The sequence below is a fragment of the Engystomops pustulosus genome, chromosome 10 (genome assembly GCF_040894005.1).
Source record: "Engystomops pustulosus chromosome 10, aEngPut4.maternal, whole genome shotgun sequence".
In the NCBI taxonomy this organism is placed as follows: domain Eukaryota; kingdom Metazoa; phylum Chordata; class Amphibia; order Anura; family Leptodactylidae; genus Engystomops; species Engystomops pustulosus.
Genome location: NC_092420.1, coordinates 95,353,969 through 95,376,507, shown reverse-complemented (window position 1 = coordinate 95,376,507; position 22,539 = coordinate 95,353,969). Strand labels below are relative to the sequence as shown.

Below are 22,539 nucleotides of genomic sequence, written 5' to 3'. Positions count from 1 at the left end.
CATGGCACAAGGAATAAGCAGATGAAGGATAGAAGAAGGGAAGAGGATGTGGAGAAGCATGATGCAGCACAGAGCACAGCAGTGGGAGGACACACTCTCAGTGCACTTAGATAAGTTACAATCTTGGAATATAAATTCATATACCACAGTCCTGCTGCTACTAACAACATACACAATGGTATGATCACACATCTCTCCAGGGACAATACATAACACTGGCTGCAGAGAGCACAGAGCACAGCAGTGTGAGGCCTGATTACACATCTCTCCAGGGACAATACATACACTGGCTGCTGAGAGCACAGAGCACAGCAGGGTGAGGAAACACCCTCAGTTCACTTGCATAAGTTACAATCCTTGAATATAAATCCATATATCACAGTCCTGCTGCTCCGATTTAAGTGCACAAAGGTCTGATTACACATCTCTCCAGGGACAATACCAAACATTGGCCTCAGAGAGTACAGAGCACAGCAGTGTGAGGATATGCCCACGTTGCATTAGGAGAAGCTACAATCCTGAACTTAAAATATCGATTAATCTTCCCTGACTGTAGTTTCCGCAAGTGCACTGCGGTTGTGTCCTCACACTGCTGTGCTCCAGGGACAATTACCGAACACTGGCTGCAGTGTGAGGACCCCCCAGTGCAATTCTAGATTATAAATCCATATATCACAGTCCTGCTGCTACTAACAACATACACAAATGTCTGATTACACATCTCTCCAGGGACAATACCTGACACTGACTGCAATCTGCTTAGTCACAGCTGCTGACAGGTTCCCTATAAATAGTTCTAAATATTAATGTGTTAGTGTCGGTGCACTAGGCTGCAGTGTGTGACTCTGCTGTATATTATATTGTATTATATATTATATTATATTTACATTGTAGTGTTTTCCAATGCTCTTTGTATTTCCTCGGGGAGGTGACACTTTTCCCAGATGGCGGTGACATCGTCTCAGAGATAAACATATGTCGTCTCTTATTTTCCCTTAACTCCATAGTCAACGATGTAAATAGATGATGTCATAAAGTATCCGCTCCGCAGCAGCCTCCTGCGTCTGTGCAAACCACAAGACCTACAGGCGTCACGTGTAAAGAATGTTCTGGATGTATCTGCACTGTCATGTGACCTTTTACCCCATAAATGGGCGGGGCTAGGGTAAAGGATAGGGGTTTGTATGTTCTAACCTCAGAATGACCCATCATGAAAAAATAGGGGGTTTCCTGCAGTGTTTAATAGATTTCCCTGTCTTGGCTTCTCCCATTTTTCGGTGCGCTCAGAGCCGGTGTATGGAGACTAGCTGCTACAATGGGGCAGATTTACTTACCCGCTCCATTCACGATCCAGCGGCGCGCTCTCTGTGCTGGATTCGGGTCCGGCCGGGATCCAGCAGCAGGATCACACAGGACATTATAGGGAAGTAGTCACCCGTACTGATGGAAGTGAAGCACTTAGGGTGAGATAGAAACGTAATATTATCTGTAGCATCCTCTGTCTGTCCCAGTGTCTCTCCTCTGTCAATCAGAATTAGCAGCAGGATTATATAGGACATTATAGAGAAGTATTGCCCTGTAATGGAAATAAAGCACTTGGGGTAAAACAGAAACTTTTTATTACCTCCTCCAGTCTCCCTATTTGCTTGTGTCTCTCTTCTATCATTCACAAGAAGAGCAGGGTCACATAGGACATAATAGAGAAGTACTGACCTGCACTGATGAGAATAAAGCACTTTGGGTAAGATAGAAACTTCATATTACCTCCAGCAGCTTCTGTTTGTGTGTGTGTGTCTCTTCTCCACCACCTAGGAGTATCAGCAGGGTCATATAGGACACTGTGGAGAAGTACTGTCTGTACTGGTGGGAATAAAGCACTTAGGGCGAGATAGAAACTTTATATTACCTCCAGCAGCCTTGGTCTCTGTCTCTTCTCCACCAGTTAGGATCATCTTCAGGGTCATATAGGACACTATGGAGAAATACTGACTGTACTGATGGGAATAAAGCACTTGGGGTAAGATAGAAGAGCAGTTTGGAGTAGAATACAGGAGTTTGAAAGGGACAGAGGTCTCTGAAGAGGTCAGAGGGTCAATGTCTGGAGGAAGTCACCAGTATATATGCTGTAGGTTATTGTTGCATTGGCTTTCCCTGTGTATTTTATCGCTCCAGGTTATTATAACGCTCCTAGCTGCTGCACAGTACTGATATTGTAGGTGTACACACCTTATAGCGGTGGTTATCTGTGCACTTTGTGCTTTCTCGTTCCGTCCTCACGTGTTTGTGTTTTCTTTGCGATGTCGCCAGCCCTCACCCGCTGCAGACCCCCGCGCACCCCACCATCTACTACACAGCGGGTCCTACCTTAATTTAATATCGACTGTGCCCTGATCCTAGCGGCGAAACATGAAGGAGATTATGTGCTAAGTATCTGCCAGAGACGGTACCATCTGCGCCACTCGTCCGGCACCCCAAGATCCACTTATAATAAGGGGGTCCGCCTGTCACCCCTCGCATCCACCAGCTGCCACAATACTGATTAGAGATGAGCCGGAAGGAGCCGGGGTCGTCCTTTGATGAATTTCTTGGGGCTTTATGGGGTTAACTAGCGGCGGGCTCCTCTCCGGCGCAGCTGAGGCTTCTCTAAATGTTTGTCTTGTATTGTAGCCGCTGCCGTCTGCCGCCGCGCGCTGCCAGCTTCCCCCGCCGCCCCCTGCTATATTTCATTCTCACTATTTTTGGAATTGAGCTTCTGGTTCCAGGTGATTTTTGCCCATCTGCTCGACACATGGATAACACGGGATCTGCGGACCACGCTATCACAGGGTTAATTGTATCCACTCAGGGTGTGTTCACACTTGCAGGTTTTGATGCAGTTTTTGGGATAAATATGTGATTCAAAAAACTCCCAAAACAATCAATAAAATTGATAATGTGAACATAGTCTTAGACTGTCCACTCCCCCCCCAGCCAAGTGTGAACATAGTCTTAGACTGTCCACCCCCCCAGCCAAGTGTGAACATTGGGGCAGATTTACTTACCCGGTCCATTTGCGATCCAGCGGCGCGTTCTCTACGGTGGATTTGGGTCCGGCCGGGATTCATTAAGGTAGTTCCTCCGACGTCCACCAGGTGGCGCTGCTGCACTGAAGAGCATCGGAACGCACTCAAGTACACCGGCCTATTCCTAGTGAAGGTAAGTGCAAGCTCCGCGACACATTTTTTAAAAAAATGCGGCGGTTTTTCCGAATCCGTCGGGTTTTCGCTCGGCCACGCCCCCGATTTCTGTCGCGTGCATGCCAGCGCCGATGCGCCACAATCCGATCGCATGCGCCAAAATCCCGGGGCAATTCAGGGAGAATCGGCGCAAATCGGAAATATTCGGGTAACACGTGAATCGGGCCCTTATTAAATGACCCCCATAGTCTTCGACTGTCCACCTCCCTGTCCATGTGTGAACATAGTCTTAGACTCTCCACACACCCCCCCCCCCCCCCTCTAGCCATGTGCGAACATTGTGGCAGATTTATCAAGCTGTCTGAAAGTCAGAATATTTCTAGTTGCCCATGGCAACCAATCACAACTCAGCTTTCATTTTACCAGTGCTCATGAATATTTTAAAGGGGAGCTGTGATTGGTTGCCATGGGCAACTAGAAATATTCTGACTTTCAGACAGCTTGATAAATCTGCTCCATTGTCTGAGCCTGTCCACCCCCCTAGCCATGTGTGAACATATTCTTAAACTGTCCACCCCCCTGTCCATGCAATTCTACTTAAGCTCCAGGAAGTCTTCCTAATCAAAAGTTATCTTGGGAGGACTCATTGTGCATATTATTACATGAACTTCCACTTATTTGAATGGTCACCATGTAATACCGCATTTCTCCAGTAGTGGCCACTGCTGCACAAGCCAGAAGCTGAATTAAGGGGCGTGGCCTCATGTCGATCAACTGATCAATTTAAAAAAGGCCTCAATTTAAAAAAGAATTTGTTACCTTCTAAAAACAGTGGCACAAAGACATTTGGATATTTGCTATTTTCCGTTACAGGAATAACAGTTTTTTATATTTTGATAGATCTGGACTTTTGGGAGACGAAAAATAACTGAGATGTTTATGATTTTATTTGTTTGTTATTTTTCAAATATTCTAGAGAAATGGGGGATGGTTAAAATGTTTTACCTTTTTTCAAGTTTTTTTTAACATTTTTTTTATTTGCTACTTTTTTTGGGTCCCTTAGGGTGTTTGAACACTGGGGGGGGTCTGATTGCTCATGCAATACAATTGTATTTAGTATATTGTTAATAAATAGCTCTTATATTACAACCTGCCTATGGCAGACTGTCATCAGGAGTGTTACTCAGCAGCCATAGGAGCCTCCAATAGGCTCCTTGCTGTCATGGGAACCAATCGGCAACCTTTGATGAGGTCTTGGGGGGCGGGGGGTGAAGATTGCCAGCAATTTTATGGGAAATGATCTGCTTTGAACATGGCAATTAACAGGTTTTCTGCAACAACTGTTGCCAGCACCGATTATCAGTTATCTGTAGGTATAATACAGCAGACACCTGCCCTGTATGGAGGGGGCTCGGCTTGTAAACCTGTATTATGTACTATGGGCGGAGCTTAGGAGTCTCTGTTCTTATTATTTGTTAATAACCATAGGAATCCAGCACTCTGCGTGCCATGCTGGGAGTTGTAGTGCTACTCAATTGGGTGGCAGACAAACAAAATGCACCAAAACGGCAACTACTGTATATTTTGAAATATTATTTTTAGTTTGTTGATATATTTTTTGTAACGTGATATTATTTTTGTTGTTGTTTATTCGTCCAATGTTTTGCTTTTAGTTTCCAGTTTCTGTTTGTGTTCACACTGCGCAGTTCTGAGGGCAGGATATTTTTACAGACTGACTTTGTGTTTGGCCTCTCGGCGCCAGGTGACATCTCCTGTACATTCAGCTGCCAGAGTGAGGGGGCAGCGGGCGCCAGGGCTGTGGACGCTGGAAGCGTTACCTGAACGTTGTATATCACATCTTTATGTACAAAGGTGTTATGTTAACTTTTAAAGACGCGTAAAAACCAGACAAAACTCACTCACCGAGAGACACCGAGCAACGCACCGCGAGAGGAGCCAAATATAACTGCACATAGAGAGGGCAGGAGGAGGTCAGGAGAAAGATCCATGTTCACCGTCATCTTGTACATAGGGGGCAGTATTATAGTAGTTATATTCTTGTACATAGGGGCAGTAGTATAGTAGTTATATTCTTGTACATGGGGGGCAGTATTATAGTAGTTATATTCCTGTACATAGGGGGCAGTATTATAGTAGTTATATTTCTGTACATAGGGGGCAGTATTATAGTAGTTATATTCCTGTACATAGGGGGCAGTATTATAGTAGTTATATTCCTGTACATAGGGGGCAGTATTATAGTAGTTATATTCTTGTACATAGGGGGCAGTATTATAGTAGTTATATTCTTGTACATAGGGGGCAGTATTATAGTAGTTATATTCCTGTACATAGGGGGCAGTATTATAGTAGTTATATTCCTGTACATAGGGGGGCAGTATTATAGTAGTTATATTCCTGTACATAGGGGGCAGTATTATAGTAGTTATATTCTTGTACATAGGGGGCAGTATTATAGTAGTTATATTCTTGTACATAGGCAGCAGTATTATAGTAGTTATATTCCTGTACATAGGGGGGCAGTATTATAGTAGTTATATTCTTGTACATAGGGGCAGTATTATAGTAGTTATATTCTTGTACATGGGGGGCAGTATTATAGTAGTTATATTCTTGTACATAGGGGGCAGTATTATAGTAGTTATATTCCTGTACATAGGGGGCAGTATTATAGTAGTTATATTCTTGTACATAGGGGGCAGTATTATAGTAGTTATATCCCTGTACATAGGGGCAGTATTATAGTAGTTATATTCTTGTACATAGGGGGCAGTATTATAGTAGTTATATTCCTGTACATAGGGGGCAGTATTATAGTAGTTATATTCTTGTACATAGGGGGCAGTATTATAGTAGTTATATTCCTGTACATAGGGGCAGTATTATAGTAGTTATATTCTTGTACATAGGGGGCAGTATTATAGTAGTTATATTCTTGTACATAGGGGCAGTATTATAGTAGTTATATTCTTGTACATTGGGGGCAGTATTATAGTAGTTATATTCTTGTACATAGGGGGCAGTATTATAGTAGTTATATTCTTGTACATAGGGGCAGTATTATAGTAGTTATATTCTTGTACATGGGGGGCAGTATTATAGTAGTTATATTCCTGTACATAGGGGGCAGTATAATAGTAGTTATATTCTTGCACATTGGGGGCAGTATTATAGTAGTTATATTCTTGTACATAGGGGCAGTATTATAGTAGTTATATTCTTGTACATTGGGGGCAGTATTATAGTAGTTATATTCTTGTACATAGGGGGCAGTATTATAGTAGTTATATTCTTGTACATAGGGGGCAGTATTATAGTAGTTATATTCTTGTACATAGGGGGCAGTATTATAGTAGTTATATTCTTGTACATAGGGGGCAGTATTATAGTAGTTATATTCTTGTACATAGGGGGCAGTATTATAGTAGTTATATTCTTGTACATAGGGGGCAGCATTATAGTAGTTATATTCTTGTACATAGGGGACGGTATTATAGTAGTTATATTCTTGTACATAGGGGGCGGTATTATAGTAGTTATAATCTTGTACATAGGGGGCAGTATTATAGTAGTTATATACTTGTACATAGGGGGCAGTATTATAGTAGTTATATTCTTGTACAAAGGGGACGGTATTATAGTAGTTATATTCTTGTACATAGGGGGCAGTATTATAGTAGTTATATTCCTGTACATAGGGGGCAGTATTATAGTAGTTATATTCCTGTACATAGGGGGCAGTATTATAGTAGTTATATTCTTGTACATAGGGGGCAGTATTATAGTAGTTATATTCCTGTACATAGGGGGCAGTATTATAGTAGTTATATTCCTGTACATAGGGGGCAGTATTATAGTAGATATATTCTTGTACATACAGGGCCGTATTATAGTAGTTATATTCTTGTACATAGGGGTCAGTATTATAGTAGTTATATTCTTGTACATAGGGGGCAGTATTATAGTAGTTATATTCTTGTACATAGGGGGCAGTATTATAGTAGTTATATTCTTGTACAAAGGCGGAAGTATTAAAGTAGTTATATTCTTGTACAAAGGGAGCAGTATTATAGTAGTTATATCCTTGTACATAGGGGGCAGTATTATAGTAGTTATATTCCTGTACATAGGGGGCAGTATTATAGTAGTTATATTCTTATACATAGGGGGCAGTATTATAGTAGTTATATTCTTATACATAGGGGGCAGTATTATAGTAGTTATATTCTTGTACATAGGGGGCAGTATTATAGTAGTTATATTCCTGTACATAGGGGGCAGTATTATAGTAGTTATATTCTTATACATAGGGGGCAGTATTATAGTAGCTATATTCTTATACATAGGGGGCAGTATTATAGTAGTTATATTCTTGTACATAGGGGGCAGTATTATAGTAGTTATATTCCTGTACATAGGGGGCAGTATTATAGTAGTTATATTCTTGTACATAGGGGGCAGTATTATAGTAGTTATATTCTTGTACATAGGGGGCAGTATTATAGTAGTTATATTCTTGTACATAGGGGGCAGTATTATAGAAGTAATATTCTTGTACATAGGGGGCAGTATTATAGTCTTTATATTCCTGTACATAGGGGGCAGTATTATAGTAGTTATATTCTTGTACATAGGGGGCAGTATTATAGTAGTTATATTCCTGTACATAGGGGGCAGTATTATATTAGTTATATTCTTGTACATAGGGGGCAGTATTATAGTAGTTATATTCTTGTACATAGAGGGCAGTATTACAGAAGTAATATTCCTGTACATAGGGGGTAGTATTATAGTAGTTATATTCCTGTACATAGGGGGTAGTATTATAGTAGTTATATTCTTGTACATAGGGGCAGTATTATAGGTGTTGTATTCTTGTACATAGGGGCAGTATTGTAGGTGTTATATTCTTGTACATAGGGGCAGTATTATAGTAGTTATATTCCTGTACATAGGGGGCAGTATTATAGTAGTTATATTCCTGTACATAGGAGCAGTATTATAGTAGTTATATTTTTGTACATAGGGGGCAGTATTATAATAGTTATATTCCTGTACATAGGGGGCAGTATTATAGTAGTTATATTCTTGTACATAGGGGGCAGTATTATAGTAGTTATATTCTTGTACATAGGGGCAGTATTATAGTAGTTATATTCTTGTACATAGGGGGCAGTATTATAGTAGTTATATTCTTGTACATAGGGGGCAGTATTATAGTAGTTATATTCTTGTACATAGGGGGCAGTATTATAATAGTTATATTCTTGTACATAGGGGGCAGTATTATAATAGTTATATCATTGTACATAGGAGCAGTATTATAGTAGTTATATTCTTGTACATAGGGGGCAGTATTATAGTAGTTATATTCTTGTACATAGGGGGCAGTATTATAGTAGTTATATTCTTGTACATAGGGGGCAGTATTATAGTGGTTATATTTTTGTACATAGGGGGCAGTATTATAGTAGTTATATTCTTGTACATAGGAGGCAGTATTATAGTAGTTATATTCTTGTACATAGTGGGCAGTATTATAGTGGTTATATTCTTGTACATAGGGGGCAGTATTATAGTAGTTATATTCTTGTACATAGGGGGCAGTATTATAGTAGTTATATTCTTGTACATAGGGGGCAGTATTATAGTGGTTATATTTTTGTACATAGGGGGCAGTATTATAGTAGTTATATTCTTGTACATAGGAGGCAGTATTATAGTAGTTATATTCTTGTACATAGTGGGCAGTATTATAGTGGTTATATTCTTGTACATAGGGGGCAGTATTATAGTGGTTATATTCCTGTACATAGGGGGCAGTATTATAGTGGTTATATTTTTGTACATAGGGGGCAGTATTATAGTGGTTATATTTTTGTACATAGGGGGCAGTATTATAGCAGTTATCATTATGAGCCACCGTGTAGTTTTTATTGCTATTATTTTTAAAGTTTGTGATTTTCCTTTTGTCTTTCTTTGTGTAGTTTTACTGTGAGTAATGGACTTCAGGCGAGGGACGGGTCGTTAGCTTTCATTATCAGACAGATGGATCGCATTCCTCCAACTCTCCTCAATAATAAAGGTCTCCAGGTTTTGGAAGGTGAAGCCATAGTTATAACCTCAGATGTGCTGCAGATTACAGACCCGGACAGCCCCCTGGAGAAGCTCCAGTACACGGTGACAGTGTATCCTCAGTACGGGCAGCTGTACCTGAGCGGCGCCGTCCTGCAGCAGAACCATTTCACCCAAATGGACATTGATAATTTACACCTGTCTTACCGGCATCATGGCGGAGCCGCAGAGCTGGACCGATTCTCATTCATGGCCACTGATGACACCAATGATGGATTTTTGCTTGATGGTAACTTGAAGAAGAATTCTGCAGTGTTTGTTATACAGGTGAGTGATAAATCTACCCCCCCTCCCCCCATAACAGCTACAAGTTAACAATCTTCTAAATGTAGCAATTTGTTGGACAGATCCTTCTTCTAAACTGTTTTGCATTGTTTTTTATGTGAATTCATGTGAGAGTCTCCTATAGGAAATGAAATCTTATAATTATTAGTGCAGAACCACAGATCCCCCCTCCCCCTCTATATTACCTGACCACAGGAGCGGCCTGCAGACAGGACCAGTTATTAACTTGTAGGCTCCAGGACTCAAGTCAAACATTTTCTTGCCGCGAACCAAGAACCAATTTACCAAAAATGTAAGAAAAGAAACAAGTGAAGTGATAACCACAATAACTAATATAATATCCTGAGTGCGGAGGAGAGAAAGGATAGAAAATATTCATCATAATCCTGCTGTGATACCAGATGGAAGAACGCCAATCCATGAGGAATTCTGACTCACAAAATAAACGTGTGCCTCCAAACAAATTACTGCTGACTATTATACTACTGTTATACTGGGCCCTATGTACAGGAATATAACTACTATAATACTGCCCCCTATGTACAAGAATATAACTACTATAATACTGCCCCCTATGAACAAGAATATAACTACTATAATACTGCCCCCTATGTACAGGAATATAACTACTATAATACTGCCCCCTATGTACAGGAATATAACTACTATAATACTGCTCCCTATGTACAAGAATATAACTACTATAATACTGCCTCCTAGAGGTGAGGTTGTGTGTGGTGTGAGCTCTTGACCCTCCTCATGTCTGGAGCTAGCCCAGGGCGGGGCCACCCTGGGTGGGGAGATTCCCCAAGCAAGGCCCAGGCTTCCAGGCCTACACCGGGAGTGAACTCCCAAAAACTTTCTGTTAGGGATGCAAATCCCAAAGTCATGAAGAGTGAAGATTGTGGACATGATGTCGCTGTATTGGAGAAAGAGAAAGATTTTAACATGAATACTGCAGTGAAAGCAGCAAGTCCCATGACCAGCCAGCGTGGAGGAGCACAGGTGATGCAGCAGAGTGAGAGATCAGCAGCAGGTGCACAGCCCCCCACTCCTGCACCCAGGCAGAGGAGAACGTCTCTGGAGAGACAGACCCTGCGAGAGAACCTGCAGCAGAGGGATGTGGTGTCCAGCATGGCCGCTACAGGCCGCACCAGGTCAGCAGTAAAGCCGCAGACTGTTACCATGAGCACTGCTATGTGTGAACAGGCCCCTGCAAGTGCAAGCTACAGGCCTGGAAAGGAGACGGGTGCACCAAAACCATCTGGAGCTGCACCCCGACCAGCACAGCAGGGGAAGGAGACCGCACGGGCACCGGAGCTGCAGATGGCGGAGGAGATACCGACCCTGGTAAGGAGGATGGGGGAGCTGACTAACCATAAGAAAATGCTGCAAATGCAAATTGACTGTATGTACTCTCTTAGAACTGCACACCCTGAAAGTAGCACCCTGTATAACTCCAAGCTGCAGGGACTAGGCATAGAGCTGGCACAGGTGGTCAGGGATATGGACTGTGTCCTGGAGAGGATGGGACCCCTGGCCGAGTCATACAGGAACCAGGAGCGCTTCTCCCAGCAGAGGCAGAGCTGTGACTCTGGGCCCCGGGCCCCTACAGCACAAGCAGGACCTGTCCCCCCAGATGTCTCCCCGCGTGTTACACAGGTTCTCAGGCCTGCAAGCTTCTCGTTCCAGAAAGGACAGAGACAAGATCAGCCGCAGACCTCTGCAGCGGTCCCAGAGCAGGAGCATGGACCTGTAGTACCACAAGTCCCAGCAGTGTCTGTTAATGGTGAACTTGCATCTATGGGTCAGGGTGATGCGGTGACCCAGGAAAACTCTGTTGTGCTTGGGACTGGGGACACTGTTGCTATACCTGAGGGGTCGGGGGATGGAGGGGACCCTCAGTCTATCTGGGATGTGCAGCCTCCGGAGGAAAACATGGATGGGGGGCAGGGGGTTATACAAGATAATGTGTGTGACTTCCCCCCTTTAACATCAAGCCCCCTAGTAGAGTCAGGTCCCTCTAGATCAGACCCTCCCCCCAATTCCCGTAGTGAGCCCCGTCAGGAACCTCCTAAAAACGCCTGGAGCCGCGGCGCTCCCTCCTTCACCTCCGGCGCGCACTACTCCGGGCAGGCGTTTAAGAGGAGGAACGTGGTACGCTTTAAGACCCGAGGCACCAAGGATGATCTACCAGATAGGAGGTTTGTGGTGCGAGATCTCCTGTGCAGCCAGATGGGGTTCACGCCTGATGACATCCTGGCGGTCATTAACCTTCCAGACAGACAGGGCTATGATGTCAGCTTTAAGCTCATGTCTAGTCTGGACAGGTTCTGGGATAAATTCCCCCGGCTTAGGGACACCGACGGCTGGAATAAGTTTATTTTTGTCCCCATATCCAGGCCAGATACTGTGGTAGTTAATATAATATTCTGGAACGAGTCAGTTCCTCCCCAGGACATTCTAGTGTGGCTCAGGCGCCATTGTGATCTGCTGTCTGACCTCACTAAGAATAGAGATAGTGACGGTATCTGGACTGGAGGGTGGAAGGTGCTGGTAAAACTGCGCCAATATAACAACATCACCCTACACCTCCCCAACTCCTTCTATATAGGTAGAGAAAAGGGCGTCTGCTTCTATCCCGGACAACCACGAAAGTGTTTTAGATGCGGTAAGATCGGTCATGTGGCCAAAATATGCACAGTGGCAAAATGCAACCTGTGTGGGGAGGTCGGCCATCTCAGTGCCACCTGTGAGACGGTCCGATGTAACCTCTGCGGAGAGATGGGCCACCCACACAAGGATTGCCCGGAGGCCTGGCACAACATCGCCAGGGACTTCTCAGATGATGAGATGGTGCAGGAGGCAGACGCCTTAGAGGAGGAGGCCTTGGTGTCAGGGCAAATTCTGACCAGGCGGGGGGTACAGCAGGGGTCAGGTGAGACAGTACCAGAACCCCAGCAGTCAGACAGCAATCAGGGGAATATGGAGATGGTCACTCGGGGCCAGCCTCAGGCAGCCACCTCTGTAACAACATCTGAATTTGAGGAGTCAAAGAAGAACAAGAGGAAAAAAAAAGATAAATCCTCTCGTAAACCTGAGGAAGATTGTAATTTAGGCCCAAAAACCAGGAGAAAAGCCAGTGGTGATGCCGGGGTCATGGTCCTATCTAACAGATATGATGCTCTGTCAGAGTCGGATGGGGATTATGAGAGAGAGTTACAGCGCATTCAAAATGAGTGTGAGGTAGACACAGGGGATCCTCCAACTAAAAAGAAGCCCCCTCCTGTAGATACCGCTGAGGAGTCAGACATGGAGACTGGTGGAAGACAGGGGGAGGATGACTCTGACTCATGATGATGGGGGTCGCTGCTTTGCTTATTTTGGTTATAATGGCTGGGTTCTCTCTAAAAGTTGCTTCTAGCAACGTCAACAGCATTAAAGTAAGAAGGACCAGACACGCCGTGTATGACCACCTGAGATATTTGGACGCTGATGTCATCTTCCTGCAGGAGACCCGTCTGACCACCTTGGGGCATCTCCGTGAGGCTGAGCGTGAGTGGCGGTCTGGTCCTTCTTACTGGTCACTGGCTGTGGAGCCGTACGCCGGGGTCGCCATACTGTTTAACACCACAGACGTGACTGTGCACAGGCTGACGGAGGTCGCTATGGGGAGGTGCCTGGTGCTAGAGGTGACCATCCATGGTAGGCGGCTCCGGCTGATCAACATCTATGGCCCACAGACAGTGACAGAGAGAATCCAGCTGTTCAATGAGGTGAAGCAGCATTTATTTACCTCTATCCCTGTAGTAATGGCGGGTGACTTTAATGTTGTCATGACTTCAGGTGACAGGTCCTCGGGCAGAGCAGTGGTCAGAGACTCCAGGGTCCTACAGAGCATAATATCACAGGCCCATCTACGTGATGTATTTACCTTGGACGGGAGGAAGCCTCGGTACACCTATACGTGTGCTAACAGGCACAGCAGGATCGATATGGCATTTGTGAGTCCCTCAGAGAATGTTAGTAGTATATGCGAGAAGGTTGTCCCATATTCTGACCATCTTGTCCTACTGTTTCACCTAGGAGCCACTAACCGCTCGGATATTGGTCGGGGGTTATGGAGGCTCAATTCTAGCATCCTGGATGATATCTATGTCCAGAATTGTATCCACTCCCTTTTTCAGGACCAGCTCCAGAGAGTAGACTTCTATGACAACATATCTGACTGGTGGGAGAACGTCAAGGAGGAGATCAGGTCCCTCTTAAAGAGACTGTCAGTGAAGAAGGGTAAAAGTAAGTACAGCCAGTATCTCAAGCTGCGGAAAGAATTGGAGTCACTGTATTCGGCGGGCGGGGATGACAAACAAAATATTGACCGACTGAAATCTGAAATAAAGCAGTATCAGTACAGCCGCTACACGTCCCTGGTAATAGAAAGAGATTACGGAAAACTGGGCGCTCCTGATCCGTATGAAAATTGCCGGGAACGTGTGGCCAAGAAATTGATCACAGGTCTCACTGACTCCCAGGGAGTTTTGCAGGAATCTCGGGAGGGTATCCTGGGGGTGGTGAGATCCTACTATGCTGAATTATTTCAGAAGAAAGTTTTGGATAAGGAGAAAATGTCTCAATTCTTGGAGGCAACTCCAGGTCCTGACACTAAAGATTTGGACTTTTCTCCTTTGACAGCAGAAATAACAGAGGAGGAGGTTAAAGAGGCCATTGATAAGTTACATCTGAAGAAGGCACCAGGTCCAGATGGTATTACCGCAGAATTCTATAAGAAGTTTAGAGACCTCTTAGCCCCGATCCTTGTGGATGTGTTTACTACTTGTCTAGAAAATCACCTGATGCCTCCTTCCATGAGAGTGTCCTCCCTTATTCTGCTGTCCAAAGGTAAGGAGCCTAGTGACATCAAGAACTGGAGGCCGATCGCCCTCTTGAATGTTGATAGGAAAATTCTGGCAAAAATTCTGTTCTCTAGATTAGTCTGTTTGTCCCCGGCACTGTTGGCAGGCTCTCAGTACGGCACAGTAAGAGGGCGGAACATCTCTGGAGCAGTTATCTCGATAAGGGAGATGTTTGAGAGATGTAAAGCTCTGAGGTGTGGGAGATATGTTGTAGGTCTGGACCAGGCTAAAGCCTTTGACAGGGTTGATCACGATTATTTATGGGCCACTTTGTCAAAGTACGGTATTCCGGGACAATTTATAGATTGGCTGAGAACTTTATATAGAGAGGCGAAGAGCTTTCCTCTGATCAATGGTTGGCAGGGGGACACTTTTGAAGTAGAGGCCGGGGTGCGACAGGGCTGCCCCCTGAGTCCACTGCTGTATGTGTTTGCCATAGACTTGTTTCTGCGATCACTGCAGCGGTGTGAATTTCGGGGGGTGCCTGTTCCCCATTGCTTGCCTTTGAAGGTAGTCGCCTACGCGGATGATGTCACTGTGGTGATATCTGAACCTCGTGAGGTGGAGATGTTATCTGCAGCCATCAGAAGTTACTCAGAGGCCTCCGGGTCTCTGGTCAACCTTGAGAAGAGTCAGGCTTTCTGGACATTGGATACTGCTCCTGGCTTTGATCTGCCACAGTTCGCCAAGGCCTCCACCCATATTAAGATCCTTGGGGTTAAATTTGGGAGGGAAGATAATGCCAAACTAAATTGGGAAGAGAAGTTGGAAACCGGAAATACAAAGGTTCAGCGATGGAAGAACTGGAGGCTGACCTATAGAGAAAGGGTTACTCTGATGAAGACTTACCTGGTCCCTGTCTTCCTCTACGTCTCTGTCGTCTTTCCTTTGCCAGAATCTTTCTCCGCTAGGCTCTTTAGCCTGTTCTTCCAGCTTTTATGGGGGAACAGGTTGAACCCAGTAAAAAGAGGGATCACCTACCTGCAGAGGAGAGAGGGTGGACTGGATATGTTAAATCCAAGGGTCTTCTTTGACTCCATGTTTCTAAAAGTAAATTTTGGTTGCCTGGACTCAAACAATGGTCTCCTGTGGGTAAGTAGTGTCAGGGACTGGATATTGTCTTTTGCAGAGTCTTGGGTGCGAGGCGGCAGTCTCAAGAGGGGCCGATGGACTCCTGGCTTCCTCCCCCAGTATCTGGAGTATGGGATACGGTGTTTGAAAAAGTGGAGAATAGATAAGACCTATCTGGAGAGTAGGACCAGGAAGGACCTTTACACCAGTGTCTGTAGGACCTTCTATACTGTTCGGCCAGCTCTGAGGGACTGCACAACGGCCACCCTGCAGGAAAGCCTGAGGTTCCTCAATAGTCCTAGGCTCCCTGCAAAGCTCTTTGATATCACCTGGTTATCCTTGTATGGGAGGCTCTTTGTCAGGGGAAATTTAAAATTCTTGAGTCTCTCTGAGCGTTTGTGCCCCTTGGGATGTCAGCAGGAGGAGACCATGGAGCATTTTATCACTGAGTGCCCAGGAGGGAGGCAGATATGGCAGGAGGTGTCCCACAGACTCGGAATATCAAGACTGCAGTCTCTGACCTACCCAGAGATCATCTATGGGGTGACACCACAGGTAGCCGGCATCGACAGAGGGACCATGTACCTGATCATCAGTACAATCAAATATTACCACTGGCACACCAGGACCAGAGTGTCTGCACACAGCGAGTCCTTCCAACCCATGACCGCTGTTACCCTAATACTCTCAGAGCTGAGGTGGATCCGATCCATAGAGGTTAAAAAAAATGGTAATAATGTTAAGTTATGGAGGAACATATGTCTGGGGTAACTGATCAAGTAATTATATTAATTTCCACATTTTTCTTTTTACCAGTGATGGACTTTTTGAGTTAAGATTATTATGAATTTATTATTTTTTGATCTGTAAGATATGTGTTAAATAATTGTCTGCTCATTCTGATGAGGATGTATTGTAATATTTTCTGTTTGTTTATACTAATAAAAATTGCCCCCTATGTACAGGAATATAACTACTATAATACTGCCCCTATGTACAAGAATATAACTACTATAATACTGCCCCCTATGTACAAGAATATAACTACTATAATACTGCCCCCTATGTACAAGAATATAACTACTATAATACTGCCCCCTATGTACAGGAATATAACTACTATAATACTGCCCCCTATGTACAAGAATATAACTACTATAATACTGCCCTCTATGTACAGGAATATAACTACTATAATACTGCCCCCTATGTACAGGAATATAACTACTATAATACTGCCCCCTATGTACAAGAATATAACTACTATAATACTGCTCCCTATGTACAAGAATATAACTACTATAATACTGCCCCTATGTACAGGAATATAACTACTATAATACTGCTCCCTATGTACAAGAATGTAACTACTATAATACTGCCCCTATGTACAGGAATATAACTACTATAATACTGCCCCCTATGTACAGGAATATAACTACTATAATACTGCCCCCTATGTACAGGAACATAACTACTATAATACTGCCCCCTATGTACAGGAATATAACTACTATAATACTGCTCCCTATGTACAAGAATATAACTACTATAATACTGCCCCCTATGTACAGGAATATAACTACTATAATACTGCCCCCTATGTACAGGAATATAACTACTATAATACTGCCCCTATGTACAAGACTATAACTACTATAATACTGCCCCCTATGTACAAGAATATAACTACTATAATACTGCCCCCTATGTACAAGAATATAACTACTATAATACTGCCCCCTATGTACAGGAATATAACTACTATAATACTGCCCCCTATGTACAAGAATATAACTACTATAATACTGCCCCCTATGTACAGGAATATAACTACTATAATACTGCCCCCTATGTACAAGAATATAACTACTATAATACTGCCCCCTATGTACAAGAATATAACTACTATAATACTGCCCCCTATGTACAAGAATATAACTACTATAATACTGCCCCCTATGTACAAGAATATAACTACTATAATACTGCCCCCTATGTACAGGAATATAACTACTATAATACTGTCCCCTATGTACAGGAATATAACTACTATAATACTGCCCCCTATGTACAGGAATATAACTACTATAATACTGCCCCCTATGTACAGGAATATAACTACTATAATACTGCCCCCTATGTACAGGAATATAACTACTATAATACTGCCCCCTATGTACAAGAATATAACTACTATAATACTGCCCCCTATGTACAGGAATATAACTACTATAATACTGCCCCCTATGTACAAGAATATAACTACTATAATGCTGCCCCATATGTACAGGAATATAACTACTATAATACTGCCCCCTATGTACAAGAATATAACTACTATAATACTGCCCCCTATGTACAAGAATATAACTACTATAATACTGCCCCCTATGTACAGGAATATAACTACTATAATACTGCCCCCTATGTGCAGTGCGTACTATGTGCAGTGTCCTGTGTAGTCTGCAGGGGGCGCCAGATTCAGGATTTCTGGCTGCGGTTCTTCATGAATCTGGCGCCCCCTCCACTGCTCCGGCAGATTGCATTTTTTCGTGCTCCTTTAACATGGTGCGTGCAGCCTCGATATAAAACACATTTGCAGCGCTGACATTTCTTAAATCCCCGTACAAGCATTTGGCAAATTAACGAAGGTGCGAAGTCAGACAGAAAACTGGCGCACGGCGCTTAGGAAATGTCCCCCGATGCGTCTGATATTGAGAGTTTTACGTTTTGTTGATCTCATTTTCTCTACATTGAATCTTCAGCTCTTTTTGTAACTTTTTGTATCTGTTCTGTATCCGAGGCGTCTTCTGTCCTTTCGGTTGGTTTATGAATATTTACACGTTTATATTGCGTAGATTTGCTCGGAGAAGGCGGTGGAGTCCAGAGGCGAAGGGGCGGCCGGGGGAAGGGCGATACTGAAGGGTTTTATGGGATCAGAAATCTCTCCGTGTGATTTTAAGAAGCCGCGATTTCCCTGTGGGATTCGCTATAAACCGTCCATTGTGAAGGAGCTTGTAAAGTCGCCCCTGTTTGTGCTCCGTGGTGTCGGATAGACCCCGGCATTCAGCTTATAATCCGTGGCCAAATATCACATCCTCAACTTTTTGGATTTACGAGCCGTGGGTCCTGCGGCTCCTTGTTGGGGTCCTGTGGTCGGCTAGGGGTAAACAGGAGGGTTGGCATCTCGGAGGAACCTCAGATTCCACATTAGGCCTGGAAGGTTTCGGAGCAGTGACGGCTCCATGGTATAATTAGTGGCAGTGAATTTTGGTAAATGACCCCCGGGGGCCACGATTATAGGAAATGACTTATTTGCAGATTGTGGGTTGTGGAGGTAATTATATTAAATTAAATCTCTTAGTTTAACGAGTCTCAGGTTATGTGGTCTTATCTCCAAAGCTCGAAACCAACAGTCCATAAATAGCCCCATGGATGATCCTACTATAACAAGGGGCACAACATTTTTTGGACTGAGGGTCACATAGTCATCTCCTTAAATTTGATTGGGATGCACCTTTAACTATCACCTCAGATGTCCAACTGCCACTACAGTTACAACTAGTAGTACAGTGCAGCACAAAATACCACCCCAGTAACTACTAATACTACAGTGCAGCACAAAATACCACCCCAGTAACGACTAATATGGCATTGCAAGAGAAAATACCAACCTAGTAACTTCTAGTAGTACAGTGCAGCACAAGGTACCCACACAGTAGCTACTACAATAGTATTACAAGACAAAATACCACCCCAGTAACTACTACAATAGTATTACAAGACAAAATACCACCCCAGTAACTACTACAATAGTATTACAAGACAAAATACCACCCCAGTAACTACTACAATAGTATTACAAGACAAAATACCACCCCAGTAACTACTACAATAGTATTACAAGACAAAATACCACCCCAGTAACGACTAATATGGCATTGCAAGAGAAAATACCAACCTAGTAACTTCTAGTACTACAGTGCAGCACAAGGTACCCACACAGTAGCTACTAATACTCATACCACCCCAGCAATTACTTATATAGAATTACAAGAGAAAATACCACCCTTGTAACTACTAATACTACAGTACAGTACAAAATACCCACATAGTAACTAATTATACTACAGTGCAGCAAAAAATACTCACAGTAACGACTTATACTAAAGTGCAGTACAAAATACCACCCCAGTAACTACTAGTAGTACAGTGCAGCACAAAATACCACCGCAGTAACTACGAATATAGCGTTACAAGACAAAATACCACCCTGGTAACTACCAATACTAAATTACAGCTCAAAATACCCACACAGTAACTACTAATACTACAGTGCACAACAAAATACCACCCCAGTAACTACTAATATGGCATTGCAAGAGAAAATACCAACCTAGCAACTACTACCTAGTAGTACAGTGCAGCACAAAATACCACCCCAGTAACTACTAATATAGCATTACAAGACAAAATACCACCCCAGTAACTACTACAATAGCATTACAAGACAAAATACCAACATAGTAGCTACTAATACTAAAGTGCAGCACAAAATACCACCCTGGTAACTACTAATATAGAATTACAAGAGAAAATACCACCCTTGTAACTACTAGTACTACAGTGCAGCACAAAATACTCACAGTAACTACTAATACTACAGTGCAGCACATAATACCACCCCAGTAACTACTAATATAGCATTAAAAAACAAAATACCACCCTAGTAACTACTAATACTATAGTACAGCTCAAAATACCCACACAGTAACTACTAATACTACAGTGCAGCACAAAATACCACCCCAGTGACACATTACCACCACAGTAACTACTAATACTACAGTGCAGCACAGAATACCCACACAGTAACTACTAATACTACAGTGCAGCACAAAATACCCACACAGTAACTACTAATACTACAGTGCAGCACAAAATACCACCCCAGTGACACATTACCACCACAGTAACTACTAATACTACAGTGCAGCACAGAATACCCACACAGTAACTACTAATACTACAGTGCAGCACAAAATACCCACACAGTAACTACTAATACTACAGTGCAGCTCAAAATACCCACACAGTAACTACTAATACTACAGTGCAGCACAAAATACCCACACCGTAACTACTAATACTACAGTGCAGCACAAAATACTCACAGTAACTACTAATACTACAGTGCAGCACATAATACCACCCCAGTAACTACTAATATAGCATTACAAGACAAAATACCACCCTAGTAACTACTAATACTATAGTACAGCCCAAAATACCCACACAGTAACTACTAGTACTACAGTGCAGCACAAAATACTCACAGTAACTACTAATACTACAGTGCAGCACATAATACCACCCCAGTAACTACTAATATAGCATTACAAGACAAAATACCACCCTAGTAACTACTAATACTATAGTACAGCTCAAAATACCCACACAGTAACTACTAGTACTACAGTGCAGCACAAAATACCCACACAGTAACTACTAATACTACAGTGCAGCACATAATACCACCCCAGTAACTACTAATATAGCATTACAAGACAAAATACCACCCTAGTAACTACTAATACTATAGTACAGCCCAAAATACCCACACAGTAACTACTAGTACTACAGTGCAGCACAAAATACTCACAGTAACTACTAATACTACAGTGCAGCACATAATACCACCCCAGTAACTACTAATATAGCATTACAAGACAAAATACCACCCTAGTAACTACTAATACTATAGTACAGCTCAAAATGCCCACACAGTAACTACTAATACTACAGTGCAGCACAAAATACCCACACAGTAACTACTAATACTACAGTGCAGCACAAAATACCCACACAGTAACTACTAATACTACAGTGCAGCACAAAATACCCACACAGTAACTACTAATACTACAGTGCAGCACAAAATACTCACACAGTAACTACTAATACTACAGTGCAGCACAAAATACCCACACAGTAACTACTAATACTACAGTGCAGCACAAAATACCCACACAGTAACTACTAATACTACAGTGCAGCACAAAATACCCACACAGTAACTACTAATACTACAGTGCAGCACAAAATACCACCCCATTGACACATTACCACCACAGTAACTACTAATACTGTAGTGCAATACCAGCAGCAGAGAAAACTTCTCAAGAGCGATGTAAGTGCATAAAACAAAACCACAACAAGAGTAAATATAAATGTGATGGGTCCTTTTATAGGTTCCGGCAATCGTTGTGGTGTTCACTATGGCCGGACCTGCCCGTAGTACAGTTAAAACGATCAACAAATCATCAAATAACCACCTGATAACAGGACCTTCCACAAAATCAGAAGATGTATCTATTACCGTGATTCAGGCATATGATGAATAGTGACAGCACATGAGGGTGTAGGGGCACTTCACTGTCCCTGATAAATCCTAATAACTACTGGGGCATTACTTAGGGCAAGTTAAGGGACTGCCCTTGTAAGGGTGGGAGTTATTGGGTATAGGGGCAGTGAAGTGTCCCGTACCCAAGGTCCTGCTATCAGGTGCTTCTTTGTCGGTTTGTTGATTTTGTTGATTATATTAACTGTACTACAGGTAGGTGCGGCCATAGTGATCACCACAACCATTGCCGGAACCTACAGAATAACTCATCACCTTTACTCTTGGTGCGGTTTTATGTGTTATCAGTAACGGTTATGTTTTATGCACTTTTCTCTGTTGCTGGTATTGACAGTTGTAGAGTGAGATTCTAGATGACTTATTTGTCTAATACTGCAGTGCAGCATAAAATAACAACCCAGTAACTACTAATATGGCAGAGCGAGCCAAAATATCACCCCAGCAAATACTTATATTACAGTGCAGCACTTAAAACTACCCCAGTAAACACTACATTCCTGTACATAGGGGGGCA

General features: G+C 43.0%; 1 protein-coding gene across 2 annotated transcripts in view; it reads left to right on the top strand.

Moving 5' to 3' along the window:
- The window catches only part of LOC140105206 (FRAS1-related extracellular matrix protein 1-like), a 147,063-nt gene that overhangs the window by 81,491 nt on the left and 43,033 nt on the right, over nucleotides 1–22,539 (top strand). For both annotated transcript variants that reach the window (XM_072129162.1, XM_072129163.1), the window contains one exon: nucleotides 9,185–9,599. In XM_072129162.1, coding sequence (XP_071985263.1) covers nucleotides 9,185–9,599 — 415 coding nt within the window. The remainder of the gene's footprint in view (nucleotides 1–9,184; nucleotides 9,600–22,539) is intronic.